General features: G+C 33.3%; 1 protein-coding gene across 1 annotated transcript in view; it reads left to right on the plus strand.

Moving 5' to 3' along the window:
- The first annotated feature begins 1,740 nt into the window (after nucleotides 1–1,740).
- Nucleotides 1,741–18,228, plus strand: part of LOC111089540 (zinc finger MYND domain-containing protein 11-like) — a 21,183-nt gene continuing 4,695 nt past the window's right edge. Inside the window, exons 1-2 of the mRNA XM_022402230.1 lie at nucleotides 1,741–2,202; nucleotides 16,082–16,369. Coding sequence (XP_022257938.1) covers nucleotides 16,097–16,369 — 273 coding nt within the window. The 5' untranslated portion in view covers nucleotides 1,741–2,202; nucleotides 16,082–16,096. The remainder of the gene's footprint in view (nucleotides 2,203–16,081; nucleotides 16,370–18,228) is intronic.

Consider the following 18,228-nt stretch of genomic DNA (forward strand, 5'->3'; position numbering starts at 1 on the left):
CTGGGCTTTTCTGGCCTTGAATCCTGATGACTGTACCAACCTTGGTACCTCTGTGCTGGACCTAACATAGGATTCGAATTGAAGAGCTCTGGCCATTGCCTGCATAGTAGAAGGGGTGCTTGCTTTACTTTAGTTGTGGACTGTCCAAGGCATCTACAAACTGATTCCTCAGCAACAACTTGAGGACATCGGGTGGGGCAGTTGGGTAGGCCTTGTATGCCATACTTTCCAAATCCTGTGCCAGCTCTTGCTTACTTGGACAGTTGACAGCAGCCGACAGACACAACTATAGAGCACTGGTAGAGGCTCTGGAACTCAGGTACGGAACCCAGAATCAGTCAGAAGTCTACAGGGCTAGGTTTAGGACGAGAATCCGTGCTAAAGGGGAGAGCCGCTTGAAGGGACAACCACTGGAAATCGTTGCCAGATATACAGCTTTCTGCTCCTCTGTCCATCCATTTATTTCTGCCAGTAACTCAAACTGTGCTCTATATGCTTCCCACGGTGCCTTTCCATCGAATTCCTGTGGCTTCCTTCGCACTGGATCACTCCTATTACTGACATTCATATCTGGGATGTGACTTCTAACGGGACTGAATATGTCTGCATTAGGGTTTAGCTACGGGCTCTGTAAGGGGCTTGCCATTGTCTGGGGCTGATTAAGTCGATGGTCAATGTATCCTCCTTGTGTAAAAGACAATAGATCGTCCTTTAACGTATCTAATTCGCTTTTAAATTTACTAATGTTTTCCATTTGTACTTCTTGTTTCCTTTCTTGTTCCAGTTGCCACTGCTGTAGTCTCTCTTATTGTTTCTTTTCTCGTTCTTATTATTTCTTTTCTTTCTCCTCTAACAACTGCTGTAATTTCTCTACTTGTTTATTTTCTTTCTCCTCCAACAACTCCTCCCGTTTCTCGAGATCTGCAATAAAATTAACAACTTTCATTATATTATGTTGGTACATTTCCTTAAAATTAGCTTCAATAACAAATATACCTACAGAAGTATATTGTACGGATCAAATTGTAGAAATTCCCTAAATATTTGTTTTCTTGCATATTTACTTCGCAAGTTAACATAACTTTCATAAACAATGAATTTAATCTCCTTCAAATCAGAATGATTACAATAATAATAATCATAAAAATTTATAAGTACATTAGAGTTGAAATACTATTTTTTGCTGATTGTAGGAATTTTCTATCCTACAGTGTATACTCGGGACTAAATGTAGACCTTTAAATAACGTGGAAAATAATTGTTAGATAATTTAAACAAAAAGTATAATTACATGTTGCTATGATCTGAAAATAAGCTAAAAAACAAACACTGTGAGACAAATGATAGTATCTTCAGTAAAAGAAGAAACTTACATTCTCAGGCAAACTTGATTTTTTCCCGCAAGCTGCTTGAAAGCTTGCAAACAACAACAAAGAAATAATATAAAATGGGCTGTTGGTCTGGAAGGTTAAATTTCTTGAAGTATTTCTACATTTAAAATGACAATAAAAAATCTACAAATAAAATTACTTCATTGAGCAACGACTTTCTGTTCAATGCAACTGACTGGGTTCTTCAAATGTAATTTTTTTTTTATATTTCCATTGACTAGTATAGTTTGTTTCTATATGATAACTAATAAATATCAAAATATTCAAGTAGTTTACTGAATATGAATAATTTGCGTAAATATTACAGTAGATGGCACTTTAATTTTTGAAAGATAGTTAATTTGCGGTAAACAAAACTTTGCAACTCTATCGGAAAAGTAGCTGATTGTTAAAAAATATATATATTACTTAGATATATGACATGAGCGAAAATCCGAACACCAAGTTAATTTGTTGATGTATGGATTAGCTGAGACTTCGTAGAATTTTGTTGAATGATAAAAATACCTTGCAGCATCATTTGTGGATGAATTCAGCCTCAGGTCTAACTTCTAGTTCTACTAAGTTCTAGTTGTAATACTAATAAGTTAAATTGGTTTACCCTACTTTTGTTACTTCGTCGTCAGGGGCAGCAGTAGCTTAACTTGTTAAGCCTAGCTTGCTTAGTTAACTGTTGAATATTTTTTTTATTTAAGTTAAAAATGTGATTGACATTATTAACCACTGTAAAATTTTAATAATAATAGTTAAAAACTGGTGAATTAAGGTGAGAATCTGACTCGTTTCACTGCCAGTTCCACATGTTTGAACGGTAAGTGCTAAAATTGAGCAGATTTTGAATTATAATAATAATATCTAATCATTTAGATAACTGATTTTTTTTGCAATAATGGTAAGCAATTGCAAAGTGCAAGGGTAATGCAAAAGTCACAAAAATGACAAATATTGAACTACTGAATGTAAACATAAGTGAAAATGAATATAGTTTTTGTGCTGACTATAACCTAGTAAGGGATAATTCACATTTATTTCCTCTAATACTAATTTAGTATGTCATGGTTTAATAAATATCTTTAAACTTTCGATTTAGTAATTCAACTGACTATATGTGAGATTGAAAGTATTTGTAGTACCTCTTGGTGTTGATAAGTTGTGTGTACAGTAACCATATTAAAAAGTTTTTAGTGTTAGAAAATCTCTATCATCATACTGCTGTACTGAGGTTTCACACTTGGCTATATGTTATCCTGTTTTATACTGTTATTACAGGTTTCATACTGTATTTAATTTTTAAAAAAATGTGTAATTAATGTACTTTATAGATTATATATAAATTACCAACACAGTGAGAGGACTTGATATACCTTCTCTTTTAGAATCAGTTAACTTAATGGAAAATATAGTTTTTAAATCGATATTGACTTTTGATAGAAATTACATGCATGGTAAATAAATATTGTGAGGAAATTTGTTGTGGTTAATAAGGACAAATTAATAATTCAAATAAGCTTGTGATTAAACAACCACAAAAAAACTCATGATTCACCCAGAAACCACTCATCTTGGTCTGGGATCATATGTATAATAGTAAAATCAATAGCATTTGAAAAGTCTGAATCGATCGTCGTGTTAAATAATGGTGGAAGAAAGAAATACTGTATAACTGATCATAATATTTCAGTATAGTAGAAATGGTATTCTGTATTTAATGGTGAACTTGAAATAAACCTATTTAGTACTGTTGTTGTATGCATAGTTCACAAGCATGGTAAGAGAACATGACAGTAGTTGTTGCACTGAATCATCTGATAAATCTCCGTGCTGTTTCGTTAATTTGGATAACAGCTTACTATGGCTAGGTTACAAGTGCCACCTTTCTGATGTATTTGTAATTTTTTATGGTGTATTGGTAACTTGTTCACAATGGAAATATGCCTAACTTTGTAATAGTAAGCTGTGCATTTAACATCTAGTTAAGTATAATTTATTTTAAGCCTTTTGCTCTTGTTTCTTTTTTAGAGTTTTTCTGGATAAAACAGTTGTCCCCATTTAATATCAAGTGATCAGTGTTATTATTTTTTACAGACTGAGAAATGTAATCAGCATTATTATTATTGTAAATTATAAACATTATGTTTGATAAAGAACTGATTATTTCATGTTAACTTTATCTTTTTTTATATTTCATATTAAATAACAAATTTCAGTCTTTAGCTTGTGCAGAGGAAGGGAAGGAAAACAGAAGGGACAGGTAGGGATGGAAATGAAAAACACGAGGTTATTGTTACAGGTGATTTTTTTAGTACAACAAATGAACAGGATAGTCTGTATGGTAAATAGGGTGAAAAGAATTAGTTAATGTTATCCAGGGGCCGGGGTGGAGGATATAACTGATAGAGCAAGAGATATAGTAAAGGTTGCTAGCAGTGTTGCACTTGGGGACTGTTGATGTAGGGACAATAGATCAGGGGAGCTAATTGATAAGTACCAGGGATTGATAAAGACATTTAAAGAAAAGGGCCAAAATTTAATTGTTGCGATGAAAGAATAAAATAACTAGGTCATAGGGCTAAACGGTAGACTTGGGTTAATATGTAAGAATAAGTAGATAGGCTGTTTGGATTTGGAAAAGGGAGTTCTCTGCAAAGTATGGTTTACATTTGATATAGGGTAAGAGATGGCTTGTTTGTGAAGGCTATTAATTCAACTGTAAGGGCAGCTTTAAAGTAGGACTAGTGAAAAGTAGTTTTAAAGGTAGGTTAAACTTATTTGTCTAATGTCATAATTAGAGCACAAGTTGGAACAGAGGATTTTAATGTAATGGGAATAACTGAAACTTGGTTAAGTGGTGGATAGATCAGTCAAACTGGATTAATGTCACAAGTGTGGTACCTCGGGGCTCAGTGTTAGGACTTTTGGAACAGAGGATTTTAATGTAATGGGAATAACTGAAACTTGGTTAAGTGGTGGATAGATCAGTCAAACTGGATTAATGTCACAAGTGTGGTACCTCGGGGCTCAGTGTTAGGACTTTTGGAACAGAGGATTTTAATGTAATGGGAATAACTGAAACTTGGTTAAGTGGTGGATAGATCAGTCAAACTGGATTAATGTCACAAGTGTGGTACCTCAGGGCTCAGTGTTAGGACTTTTGTTCTTTTTTATTTACATCAATGACATAGATGAAGGAATAGTCAATAAATTCAAATAGCTTGATTATATTAAGGTTTTTGGGTGTTGCTGGCTGTGATTGCTTTACAAAAGGATTTAGACTGTCTGGTGAGTTGGATATTTAAATGGCAGATGGTTTTTAGGCATAATAACTTGAATTACAAGAATAATATTGAGTAGGATAACCTTAATAGTATTTATTGAAGGAAAAGGAGCTTGGTGTTCTGGTTGATCAGTCTCGTAAACCATTCAAGCAGTGTGTTATTGCTCGTGGCAGATCAAATAGGGTTTTAGATTTTATTTACATAAATGATGAATAAACGTCTAAAGAGGTTATAATGTCATTTCATGTGTTACTGGTTATGCTACATTTGAAGTATTGTATTCAGTCTTGGGTTCCTCACTTTAGGAAAGAAATTTGGTTGTTGTTAGAAAGTGTTTAGAGGAGGGCTTGTACCTGGAATGGAAGGGTTATCATGTGAGAAGACTCTTCATAAAAGAAGAGTTAGAGGGGATCTGATTGAGGTTTTTAAGACTGTAAAAGGAATCGATAGTGTTGATGCATCATCTTTGTTCATACTTAACAGCAAGAATAGTAGTACTAGGAGACAAAAGTATAAATTTGAGTGCAGTAGAAGTCATCTTCAGCTAAGACAGTTTTATTTTTCAGATATGGTAGAAGTAGTAAATTTAGGGGAGTTTAAAGGAAGTATTGATAAACACTTTAATAAAAAAGTCTAGCTGTTTAAGTTTTGATTTAGTGGATGTGAAAGCCCGTGTGGACCAACACGTCCCTTGTTGTCCTTAAGTTATATGTTATTATTGGAGATCTAGATGTAATTTGTTTTATTTGATAAGCTGTAAACATATGTACACAAAAATCCCAAATTTATTATTGTTTACCTTTCAACCGATTATCCCATATTACTTTGGAATATTTTAGGCTTTCGTTTTAGATGAACACAAATTGTTGATTGAGTTGCTTACCTTTATTAATAGGTAGGCTGGGGTGCCTTAGTAGTATACATGCTGGATTGTGGATCTGAGGGTATATAGCTCAAATCTTGATGCCAAAAAACTGCAGTTCACACTTTGAGGCTGTAGGTGCATTATAAGAATGACTGTTATGTCGTACTATTCAATTACAGCAGCCCTGGAGTTGATCGTGGACACTGTCGACTAGTTGTCTTCCATCTAGTCTGTTTCAAGAACTAATGCAAATATCTAAAACAACCAAAGAAACATATTAATAGAAACTTTGTTAAATAGAAGTTTGTCATTCATGTACATTTTGGCTAATGTGTTGAAGTTATTGGGATACCAAATGACTCCTTTGGGATAGAATGTGCCTTCAAACTTTTTGTTTTCATTAAATTCTGACATTTTTGTGTTTTTTATCTGTATAATAACTAGTAGACTGTTTCTGTGCAAAAATCTTATCATGGAACATTTTACCTTTTTTTTATTACAATTATGAATTTTATGTTTATTTTCTAGAGGTATTTCTTGTATGTGTTTGTTTCATGAATTTCCAGTACACAGATGACTAGCTAGCAATATATGTCAAAAAGTAGGCCTAAGACAAGTGTGTGAAACATTATGTCAATGCACTAGTCAGATGAAATGTATATATTTATTTCAGTACTTCCAAACCTTTACCAATTAGTTCTGATCCCAAAATTTTCTGATATTTTAAAATTACATTAAAAAACAGTATACATCAGTAGCTGTATTTTAAAACACACACATTTTTTATTTAACTATGTTGTGAATTATATAAAATTTCCCTGTGGACTGGCAGTGGTCGAGATGTTGGCACTTGACATTCACTAGTTTTTTTTTATCATTGTTCAGATAATAACATGTGTACACTTTGTACTAATTACAATTTTTATATTTTCTGCTATTGGCAGTTCAATTTCAATTTTTTTTACCAAATTTTTACTATTTCAATGATACTTAGATGTTAATAAAACAAGTTTCTGTATTCGTCTTTAGATTCACATGCCTTAACTGCTTCATACCTTCCATTAAACTGTTGAATGTAACAGAAAAGGTGGTGTTGAAAACTGGTACTCTAAATTTAGCAAAGATTTGTTAATTTTTTTTTACCAGATTTCAATGATAATAAGGCATATATATATATAAAATAGTTGTGTTAGATGATAATCTGTATATATGTAACAATGTGTGATTATTATAAGCTGATTTAAAACTTGTGTGGATATTTCATCCCCGATGAATACAGTTCATCCTTATGTTTTATTTTATTTGATCTTTATGAGGGGTAACCATGACGAATCAATTATCTTTCTCTTTCCTTACCTTATCTTATTAGTTAACCTGCAAACTAGAAAAAAGATGCATAAAAATAGATTTGTTGGTGTTTTCTGTTAAAAGCAGGCACCCATCATAGGTGTACTTTATAGGGAGGGTGGCATTTAAACTTTAAGGTTATTCAAGTCAAATAAGGTACATTTGGGTAATATTACAATAACTGTGTTTAAGTCATGATTTATCAGAAAACAAAATAAGGAAATAATATTTAAATCACTAAAAATACAGTCTACATTAATTTGTAGAAATACAGTCTACATTAATTTGTAGAAATACAGTCTACATTAATTTGTAGAAATACAGTCTACATTAATTTGTAAAAATACTGTCTACATTAATTTGTAAAAATACAGTCTACATTAATTTGTAAAAATACAGTCTACATTAATTTGTAATTAGGTCAGCAGGTGATCTGATTAAGTACGTTTGTAGTGCATATATACTGTTTTTTTTTGCTTAAATGGGCATCAATACAGTAAAATAATTAGTAAAACATACTGAATATAACTGTAACAGCTTATCAACTGCTTGTTTGTGTTAATGTGTCTAGACCTTTCGAAGTATAAGATGTTTGTATTAAAGAGTGTTGTGAGTATTTCACTGTTTCTCTTATAATGTATTGAGTGGAAAATATAAATCGCTGTCTTTTCTAAACATATTTCATTTGTTTAATGGATTTTAGTGACTTTACTTTTGTCTCCTTAAATTTCTGTTAATTTGCAGATGAGAAGCTCTCTCTCTGGCTGAAAAATGACACTATGATGTGAATAGATCACCGTTCAGTGATTTGTCAGAGTTAGAATCTTAGTCTGTTAAATTCTATTGTTATTATAATAATGATAGGAGTCTTAGTTAAATGTAGATTACAAAAATGCAGTTTATTCAGGTGTGGGCTGAGATGTAATATTGTGGAATCTGGTAATTGTAAAAATGTAGTACGTGTTTGAGTTAAATGACAAAAAAAAAGATAAAATATGTAACATGATTTTATAATGAAGCTGTTGAGAGTTACGGGGATGTAGTAGCAGAAGCTCTCTCTAGAGCCAGGAGGCATAAGACTACTTTCTATAATCACAGATTTCCTCTGAATAACTGAGCACTTTTGAAAGTGCTCGCATTATAGGGTTTTTATCATTAAGGAGTATGACTTCTTGAACCTATGTTTTTTGACATCATGATTCATAAACTCATGTCACTTAAAGTGGGCCTCTTGATCCCTGATTGTGTTAGGTCACTCCTCAATAGTGAGTTGAGGATGAATATTGTATCTACAGGCAGGTTAGTAGCATAGCATAAAGGAAAACACCGTTACAAGAGTCTCATTTTAGAGCAGTGTATTGAATAGATTTGCTTTTGTGCCTGCTCTTCCAGACTTAGTGGTTGTTTTATTTATTAAACTTCTGTGCCTGCTCTTCCAGACTTAGTGGTTGTTTTACAGGCACAGAAGTTTAATAAATAAAAAACCACTAAGTCTGGAAGAGCAGGCACAGAAGTTTAATAAACTCTTCCAGACTTAGTGGTTTTATTTATTAAACTTCTGTGCCTGTTCTTCCAGACTTAGTGGTTTTTTATTTATTAAACTTCTGTGCTCTTTGTATAGATAATGTATAAATGTGTGTATCCATATTCCTATTGATGTAACAGATCAAATGCATGGATTTGTTAAGAAGTACAGAATGTGGATAAAAATTGGCTTATTGGAAGAAGTAAAGGATGGGGACTAGTTAGTTTCTGTCTTACAAGTTTTCATTGTTTGATATTGGCAAACATAATAATAAAAAGAGAAGATTTAAATGTTTAGCATATTTTCACTTTCCACTTTTTTAAAATTTACATCAAGAATCATGACCCATTCCTGAAAAAACATGCCCTACACTGTGGGTCCTTGAATACATTATTACAGTCTTGGTCGATCCCACCATTTGGTCACTATTTTATACGTTGGTGACCAAAGAAGCAATTTTGAAAAAGATTTAGACAACCTTATTTAACTTCATCCCACTATCAAATTTATAATATAATGGTAAAAAGATAAACCAGAAAATACTGAAAACGTACCCACACATTCTTTAAGTTATGTTCTCTTCTTTTCATACCCTCCATAAAGAAGTTAAAACATATCTTATTATTTCTTAGAACATATAAAATGTGCCACCTGATAATGTTTGAACATTAAATTAAAAATATCTGCCAATATCAAACTTCATTTTTCACAACACTTCATTACAAGTTGCCACTTTAGACCAAGAAAAACTTTGTTTCATGAAGACAGCCTCTTGAGAAAATAGTAAGGAAAAGCTTTAAGAATCAATACAAATATCACAAGACAATTAAAAAAATAACCTAACTTCAAACAGAGCAACACCTGAAGTTTAAAAACATGGCAATCTTGTGAACATGGTTATTTAGGAGAAGTGTTTAGTTTCTGAATGTATTAAATATGGAAACATAATTATTGCCATTTTTCTCAGCAAGCTGACCGGAAATCAACAAGAGTTTTATACAAAACCACCCGAAAAGAAAAATCGTCCAAAACTGCTTAATGAAAATCCTGCCTAATTTCAACCCCTCTCAAGGTCACTTTAAGCTAAATAGCTTTCAGAACACCCGTGTCCGTAAATGTATTCAAAGTAGGCATTGTTGACCAATTTTCGTACCAGAAGACAACGAATGTGTCAAATCGTATGTCAGTTTGTTCTATTGACAGTGGGTATTTCACTAATAGTTTTACTACTTAAATATAATATTTTGATGTTAAAGATGGCATCTCCAAAGCGGGCAGAGAATCCCGTTTGAATAAATAAGGAATAAGAGGTGAAGGAAATTTTTGCAACGTTTTCCGTATACCGAAAAAATGTTAAAGTTTACCAAACCCATTTATTTATTTTGTAAGAACCTGTTTGGTGAGTTGATGTTACAAACCTGTAAAATGGGAAATACTTCTCGAAAAGAACAAAAGAATTATATATACCAGAATCGCACACACACACAATTAATTGTTATAGACCCAGTTGATTCTTCTGTTCCCCGGGCTGGGCGTGGCCAGTAGTTAGCGTGCGTGGACTGTGAATCCGAGGTTTCATGTAGTACTGGGTTAAAGCATGGTACCACAAACCCACCATATTTTTTTTTTAATTATGACCGTTACCAACAGTTAACTTCGTAACAAAACTTGTGTGAAAATTAATATGCAGAAACTGTTGGAAATAAAGAAACAAATGTTAAGCAACGGCAAAGAAAGAAAAATACATAATCACACCAGGAATAGAGGGCCTTTGTTAAATGTTTCATAATCACACCAGGAATAGCTTGTGGAATAGAGGGCCTTAGTTAAATGTTTCATAATCACACCAGGAATAGCTTCTGGAATAGAGGGCCATAGTTAAATGTTTCATAATCACACCAGGAATAGCTTGTGGAATAGAGGGCCTTTGGCCCTCTATTCCACAAGCTATTCCTGGTGTGATTATGAAACATTTAACTGAAACATTTAACTAATTGGATTAAGTAGTAAATATATGTGTGTAAAATGATAAACTTTAATCAGATTACTATAAGAAACGTAAAACTACAAGTATTATAATTATTTAATTCCTATAGATTGATTGTTGCCAAACCCATTTAAAATATAAAACTCGATGAAAAACATTTTTGGTAAAGATGTAAAATAGAGACACTCGGGCAAGAAATTGGAAGATGAACCAATAACACAGCCCGTTTTTGTTTTCCTGGGCCGAATGGATAATGTGCTTATGGTTCTCGGCCGTTGATGTAAAAATTCGTTCCGGCCCTTGGGGCCGTGGGTACGCTGTTAGAGATGCGGCGTTTCGTGAGACAAAACTAGGCCAAGACTTGGCGGTTTCGCCGTCTTTTTACTAGTCCAGTGTATGTCAAACGTTTTTGTTTGCGATGTACACTGGGATCTATACAGTAGCTGTCCTCTCCTCTCAGTGATTATATAACCTTTCCACACGCTACCTGAAGGAAGCCCTCGTACTTACCACAGTTTGAGAACAGTTATTTAGGTACGGTCATGCGCAGATAGTACTGAATATTCACACATGATTACTTCGGGTTTAGTTGTTTGTGTTGATCATCAGGGGAAGACTATGGGGTTCTTGTGTGATTAATTAATCAGCCTTGGCGTTTCATGAACATTCGACCTCATCCCCAGTGGCTCAGCAGAAAGTCCGAAGGCTTATAACACCAAAAACCGGGTTTCGATACCCGTGGTGGGCAAAATACAGACATCCCCTTATGTAGTTTTGTGTAACAACAAACAAACAACCCATAAACTTTTTTTGTGTGTGGTTGTTATTGAGTAACTGAGCTGATTTATTTTATATCAGACTAGCAGATGGTTCTGACGCTAAAAATCAGGTTTAGATATCCGCGCTGGCAGAGCATAGATAGATAAATATGTAACTTTGTTTTACATTTTATAATCATTTGTAACAACCCATAATTACATGGATGTGTGTTAAAGAACTTATACTAAATTACCCCCCCCCCCTTCTTTTTAAAATTAGGGTCATGTATCGAATGTGTGTGTTTATATATATATATATCAAACACAGTCACGCTATATCTTTGTTTAGGTGGGCTTGTGAATAGAAAAATTAGGTTTTGAAAACTTTTTACAATTATTCATATCTATAAAACATAACTCATCTGAACGTATATTTACAGAGATAGGTTTTCTGGCAAAGAGTGCATATAATAGTGGGTGGTCCGACGGTTAGCTGCCCCACACTTAAAATAATAAATCTGTGTGGATCACATTTGACTAGCGTCGTGAACCATGCCTATTTTTGTGTATTGTTCCCGTATACTTGTACATTAATATGAAATAGATTTAAGTTCAACACAGACTTTCGGACCTCCTTGTATTGCATCAACAAGCCTATCGACGTTATATATCGTCAGGTTCCACGTGACCAAGTCGTAACACGTAATTGCTTGATTGCACCAATTACCACGTAACTTCACAGAAACTCGCTCCAGAAAACCCAATTTTATAGGTAACAGCACCTTGCTGTTCACAACCGCAAGGTGAAAACCGAGGCGGCAGTTCGCCTAATTGGTGCTGTAAACGTACACCCCCCTCCCCTTCAAATCTTGTAGTATAAGAATAACATTTTGTATTAGTTTTACAGCCAGTTGACATATGGAAAATAGGCGCCAAATGCTCGGCCTCCTTGTCGCTTGCTGCTGTCAAAGGAAGCTCTTAGAATATGCCAGCGTATCTCGGGCGCGAACAGAATGACTTCGATAATTTCAACTTTCGCCAGTGTGTCAAAGAGTATCATTTTGTGATGTGACCACTGATGTTTGAGTAGTAAGGCCGGTACAACATTTGTGGTGTGTTCAGTTTCACCTACCGTTACCACTGGTATTACATTGAAAGTTACAGTAGTTAGTACAACAGTAACACAACCGAAACTTGTATTTTACAGAAGGTAAGGGAAAGTTACTTTACAGTAAAATTCTATATATAATTTTTTTTTCCTTTGTGAAGGTTCTCTTTTTAACCGCGGATGAGCGGCTCATAAAACGGCTTTGAGTTTTGTTTTCTTTCAAATACAAACTTTTAGCTCATAGCTCCGTCATCTCTTGACAGATTTGAGATCTAATTACAGTTTTCGACTCAAGGGATCAAACCCTTTCGATTGATGTATTTGACCACGTCCAAGGTCTCATAGATTAATTTATTCTAATCCTGCAGAAAATAATTTCAATTTGAGGGTGGGTTGGCAGAGATCGTGATGAGTAATAAAATCGAGTCGGGTACACGCGCGCCCCACGATTGGTATTGCTGGCACAAAAATATAGCTAATAATTTACTCCAAATCCTGACTAAAAGAATTTCAAGTTCTGCGGCTATTGAGGATTCCTTTTCTATATTAGTTATTCAATAAATAATTTTGTAATTTATTATTTTGTGACTTCATAATGTTTTAAGTCTCATATTTGTGTTATAGTATTTTAATTCTTATGTCAAGCAAGTTTAAAAGAACTCGAAATATAACTTCCTTTCTAGTTAGTTAAACTTTGATAAAGTCCAACATGTGTCGCATGTCTTAAGAGTTTAATACAAATTACTATGTAACGCAACGAGAAGGATCTTGTAATGTTTATTTAACAATAAATATTGTCATTGATTTCAATAGAAAGTTTGGTAACGACATGCTTTATGATCTTAGATAATTTTCTTGTGAATTACTGTGTGAAATTTTCTGTAATATTTTAGGCCCATAACTAGTAAACACATAATTATGTACATAAGTTTCCCTGCGTTTTATTTATTCATGCCAATATTACATTCTTCCCTGTCGAGCAACTCTTTGACAACTGACAGAAAGTTGGATCTTGTTGATTTGTTTTGTTCAACTACAGAAATACATGGGCAGGAAGTAGGTTGGCCCTCTGGTGTCATGTTTCTAAAATAATCATCTACGCAACATGTAAACATGTTTTGTCCATAATTATCTTAACAGAACTCTGAATGTTTAATGGTTTAAACAAAACCTGAAAACTTGTTAACCGCCAGCTGGAAGAGTTAATACATGAAAGTTCATGTAATCATACGGTTATTCCACATCTTGTCAAACTTTCCACAGACCGTCCACTGCTGTATGTAAACTTTGCTTTCAAACACCTCATTAAAGAATAAGAGTCTATTTTAGATGCTTTGTGAGATTTTACAGGCATGTGGCCATTGGGTTGGTTGTTGTTCAAATTTATTCTTCAGCATCACCATTTTCATGAAAGTAGCCATCGATTTGGTGATGTGGGTAGCAACGTGCGAACTTTTGTAAATCACCATCATCTTCAAATACGTGTTTAAACTTTTGCTGGTGTGTCAGTGGATATCTTGACTCTTATTTTGTGATGTGACCGCTGTTGTTGAGTGGTAAGCCTAATGGTGTAGTAAGTGTCAAGTTAGTGACTTTGTCAGTTTTAAGTTTTACTTACTTGGGTGGTTTTCAGTAGAGAATAAAACCAACATCCTGTAAGGTGTGGATTGAACATATGAAAGCTCAGTTATTAGGATAAAGCTTCAGATACAAGTACTATGACATACTCTAATGATACATACACTTGAAAACTTGTAACTTACTTGAACTGTGTGTAAATGTATTTTGTAATACTTTGTTCTGTAAAATCAAATAATGTTCCGTTTTTCTGCATCTTCAAAATGTTGCTTGATTTTTTTTTTTTTCTAGTACTGAAAAGGCTTTTCATAGTCTTTTTCACATGTTGCCTGCTCTGGTTATCTTTTCACATGTTGCCTGCTCTGGTTATCTTTTCACATGTTGCCTGCTCTGGTTATCTTTTTCACATGTTGCCTGCTCTGGTTATCTCTTCACATGTTGCCTGCTCTGGTTAGAGATTCATACATTTCTTTTTAACATCTACTCTGCAAGTCAGGGAGACATGTTTGTTGGGTCGGTTCACAAACAGTTTTCTGGTACTCTCATGTTTTTTAATTCTGAACAAAGATTTGAACTCCTTTCAATATCTGGAATCTGAATAGCCCACCAGTGTTGTTAATTTGCACTGTTTTTTCAGGGAATAATGTTATCCAGAATTCCACACAAAACATGGTAGTTGCTGCACATGTTACACAATATAAGATGTGGTTCCTCTGCTCTATAAAGCTCTTTTTTCTTTGTGGTTTTTGCAAGTTCTGTCAATATAGATGGCCATGTAAGGCTCATCACAGCTTACTCCAAGGTGGCTAAGTGTGGCACCTGCTTGAAGATAAACATTTCAACTATATTGTGCAAGAGTTACACAGTCTGGCCATCCCCCCTAAACTATACATCTTTGTGATGAAACAATTAAAAGATGAGTTCTTTTATCAGTAAAGTACAGTTTTCAGAGGTTAACTGATTGAACCCTTTATTGGAGTACATTTTTTTCAGTTCGAACTCGATTAGTGGTAACTGTTACACTGCTGTGGAGCCATTCTAATTCTTCAAATTTGGTTTTATTGGCTCACAGACTAGTTGTTAAAAAAAGTGTAAAAGTTAAGAATCTCCAATTTGGTATGTGAAAGTATCAACCATAGTGTATCTATCACTAAAATAGTGCAGATAACATGCATTGACAATTAAGTAATTTTGACCCAAGTATATTACTTTGCTTTCTTGACATTAATTTTGTCGATTGATGCAGTCAGTAGTGTTGGATTGGGCATTTAACTTTATAATTTGAAATTGATATATGGTCTGTAAGAAAAAAAAATGATCTGAGAATGAATAATTGCAATAATACACTTGTATTAAGTTCCACAGTACAGCAGATTAATCAATAATACACTTGTATTAAGTTCCACAGTACACTCACCTTATATTAATCATGGTTCCAACTACATCTACTTTCCATACAGAACAGTTTCTGTTTCTAACACTGTATTCCTTTACTTGAACTCGAAGCATGCATGGTACTAAAATATCAGTTGAGTAACTGACAGTCTACATGCACTTCCTGTGCTGACTGTTCAATTCTCATTAATGACAACTATTTTAATTTCTGATATTTACTTTCTTGTATTTTATCCAAACTCTTTCTTGATTTTCTATAAGGTTCTAGGGTAGGCTTAGCATTTTCCATAAAAAACCTACATTAATTAGTGTTTATATTAAAACACAACAACAAAAGCACTTACTCGCTAAACCTTCTACACATAAGAATAAGTCACCAGTAAGTGTTTGAACTGCATAACATCTAGACATTTTAAAATTTGCCAGGTTTGTACTAGTAAGAGGAATTTTCATGAATTAATAATTATTTAATGCAGAGGTAAATATTTGTCCAAAAACTACAGTTTTTTTCTCTACTCTCGGTGAATGCTTCTAAAATTATTCCCTTATTTTCCACTGTCTTTAACTGACGTACAACAACATCGTAGTTTCACCAACAAAACTCAATAGTCAGTACGTAACTGCTTTTCCATATTTTTTGTTTTTTCTTCTCTTTTCCTTCCAAATTTTTGCCTTTTTTTCTCTCCCAAAATTCTAGAAATTTCTGAATCTCAAAATTATTGTCATCCAATTTTTTTAAATATTTACACCTTATAGAGCAACTAGAAAATTCTGAAAGATACTTATTACACTACATATATTAATTTATTGTGAGGAAACTGTTCCATCATCTGTGTGTTTTCTTTTTAACAGATTGTGAAGTCAACAATGAAGGTTATGAAAAGACGATTAGCCTGCCCTCAAACTGTTCAGCACATCTGGGATGCTGTAGAATACATACGACAACAGAAGCAAATCCCAAATTTTAATAGAATATCTAGCTATATGAGTCGTAAATACAACCTGAAAGGTAGCGACCTGGAACGACAACTGAATTTTGCCGTTCAAGATAAGTTGGTAGTGATGAAGAAGAGCATAGGATGTAAGGGTTCTAAAGTTGGTGTGGAACAGCATGGTTATAAGTTACCTGATTGTCCATTGGTGAGTTTAACAAAAGATCCACCCAATCATATTTGTCATTCATTTTTAAGTGTATCTTCTTCATCACTGTCTGAAGAATAACGACTTCATCAACTCACTTAGAAGGATTTGTTATGTTAGTAATGTTATTAGCTCTCTTTGAAATATTGTCAATCAACAAGTAACTTCCAATCAGACAGGTATGTAACTGTACATTTTTTATAACCTTTAATTTGGAAAATTTAACAATTAAGATACTGCTTGATTTAAAAGAAAATCCAATTATAAATTTTTGTGAAAAATATTTTTGCTACACACACACATAAAGTTCCATAAACCACTTATTCCATCCACTCACCATTTAAAATTTTTATGTTCCTCCCGAGTTTCATGATCTAGCTCACCCACTATCTGCTCGGTTGTTCCAATATTTTAAACTTTAATTCAAATTGGAGATTTTGGTACATTATACTAAGAGGTATTTCACAGTGATAGAAAAACATAATATCTGTAAGCCTTGTCAATACATCATTTTATGATATCATGTTTAGAATTGCTCGAAATGTTTGTTACATGATAAAATAATGTCATGTTTTAAATAGTTCCTTTTATTTCTATCATAGTTACTTATTAGATATGATCAGTTATATAAGTCTTAAAGTAATAAATGAATCTAAAGAAAAAGATCTTTCAATACAAAGACAGTGATTCCTACTACAACTAAAGTAAATTTGTTCAATATTATTTAGATATTAATACATAACTCGTCTCTAAAGATTTTCAATTTAAATTATATCAGAGCTATGGTTGTGAGAAAATATGTTGAAGAAAGAGGGAGTGGTACGTATTTTCTGCCAGTAGCAGCATTAAGGTTAAAACTGTAGAAGAACTGATATCTTGAAAAGATAAATTTACCAGAGGCATTGAGGCTAACTATGTATGTTACATTCAAAAAGACAGCCATCTGCCAGTAGCAGCATTAAGGTTAAAACTGTAGAAGAACTGATATCTTGAAAAGATAAATTTACCAGAGGCATTGAAGCTAACTATGTATGTTACATTCAAAAAGACAGACAATTTTCTTGTTCTATCAGAAAATAAACTTTTTTTGGAAAATTTAAATTTTTCAATGGCCAAATGTAAGATCTGTAAGAATTATTTTTGTCTAGTTTGGTTTTGTTTACAGTGTTTACGTGTAAAATACATGTCTGTTGAGCTGCTGATAAAGTGAATTAGAAACATATACCGTAAAGTGAGTTATTCAGATTATTTTATTCTCTAAAGCTACAAAAATCTTGTATATAAAATTTGATTCAACAGTGTTTGACTTGAAAGCCCTTTGTTCATCACTTAGTATACGAGAGAGAGAGAGAGATATAAAGTAACATCAAACTATCTGCATCAACTTATAGTACAATTTGTCGGGAGTGTAAGTGTTTTAGGCCTACCATTATAGTTGGTGATGCATCAGTAAACATTTATTGGTTTCCATTGGTGGCTCCGTAGTAAACTTTTAAAACTAAACTTTGATGTCTAATACCCATGGTTGGCTCATCATAGATTCGCCATTGTGTGTAGCTTTGAGCATGATATATTTCCCCCTATTGTTTTTGTTTGCATAGTTTTAAATAAAAGCATCTAATTAATGGTTCATGTAATGTAGGTGAAAAACATTCTGATAAAAAATTACTTCATTTCTAAGAAATGAGTAAATGGTTGACAAAATGTAGTTAATAAAAAATATTATTATTATAATTGGTAAGTGCACATCCTGTGTGCCGTACTGTAGCTGGGAAAACTACATATTATATGTTAATTGGTAAGTGCACATCCTGTGTGCTGTACTGTAGCTGGGAAAACTACATATTATATGTTAATTG

Source organism: Limulus polyphemus, unplaced genomic scaffold, assembly GCF_000517525.1.
Source record: "Limulus polyphemus unplaced genomic scaffold, Limulus_polyphemus-2.1.2 Scaffold6551, whole genome shotgun sequence".
In the NCBI taxonomy this organism is placed as follows: Eukaryota; Metazoa; Arthropoda; class Merostomata; order Xiphosura; family Limulidae; genus Limulus; species Limulus polyphemus.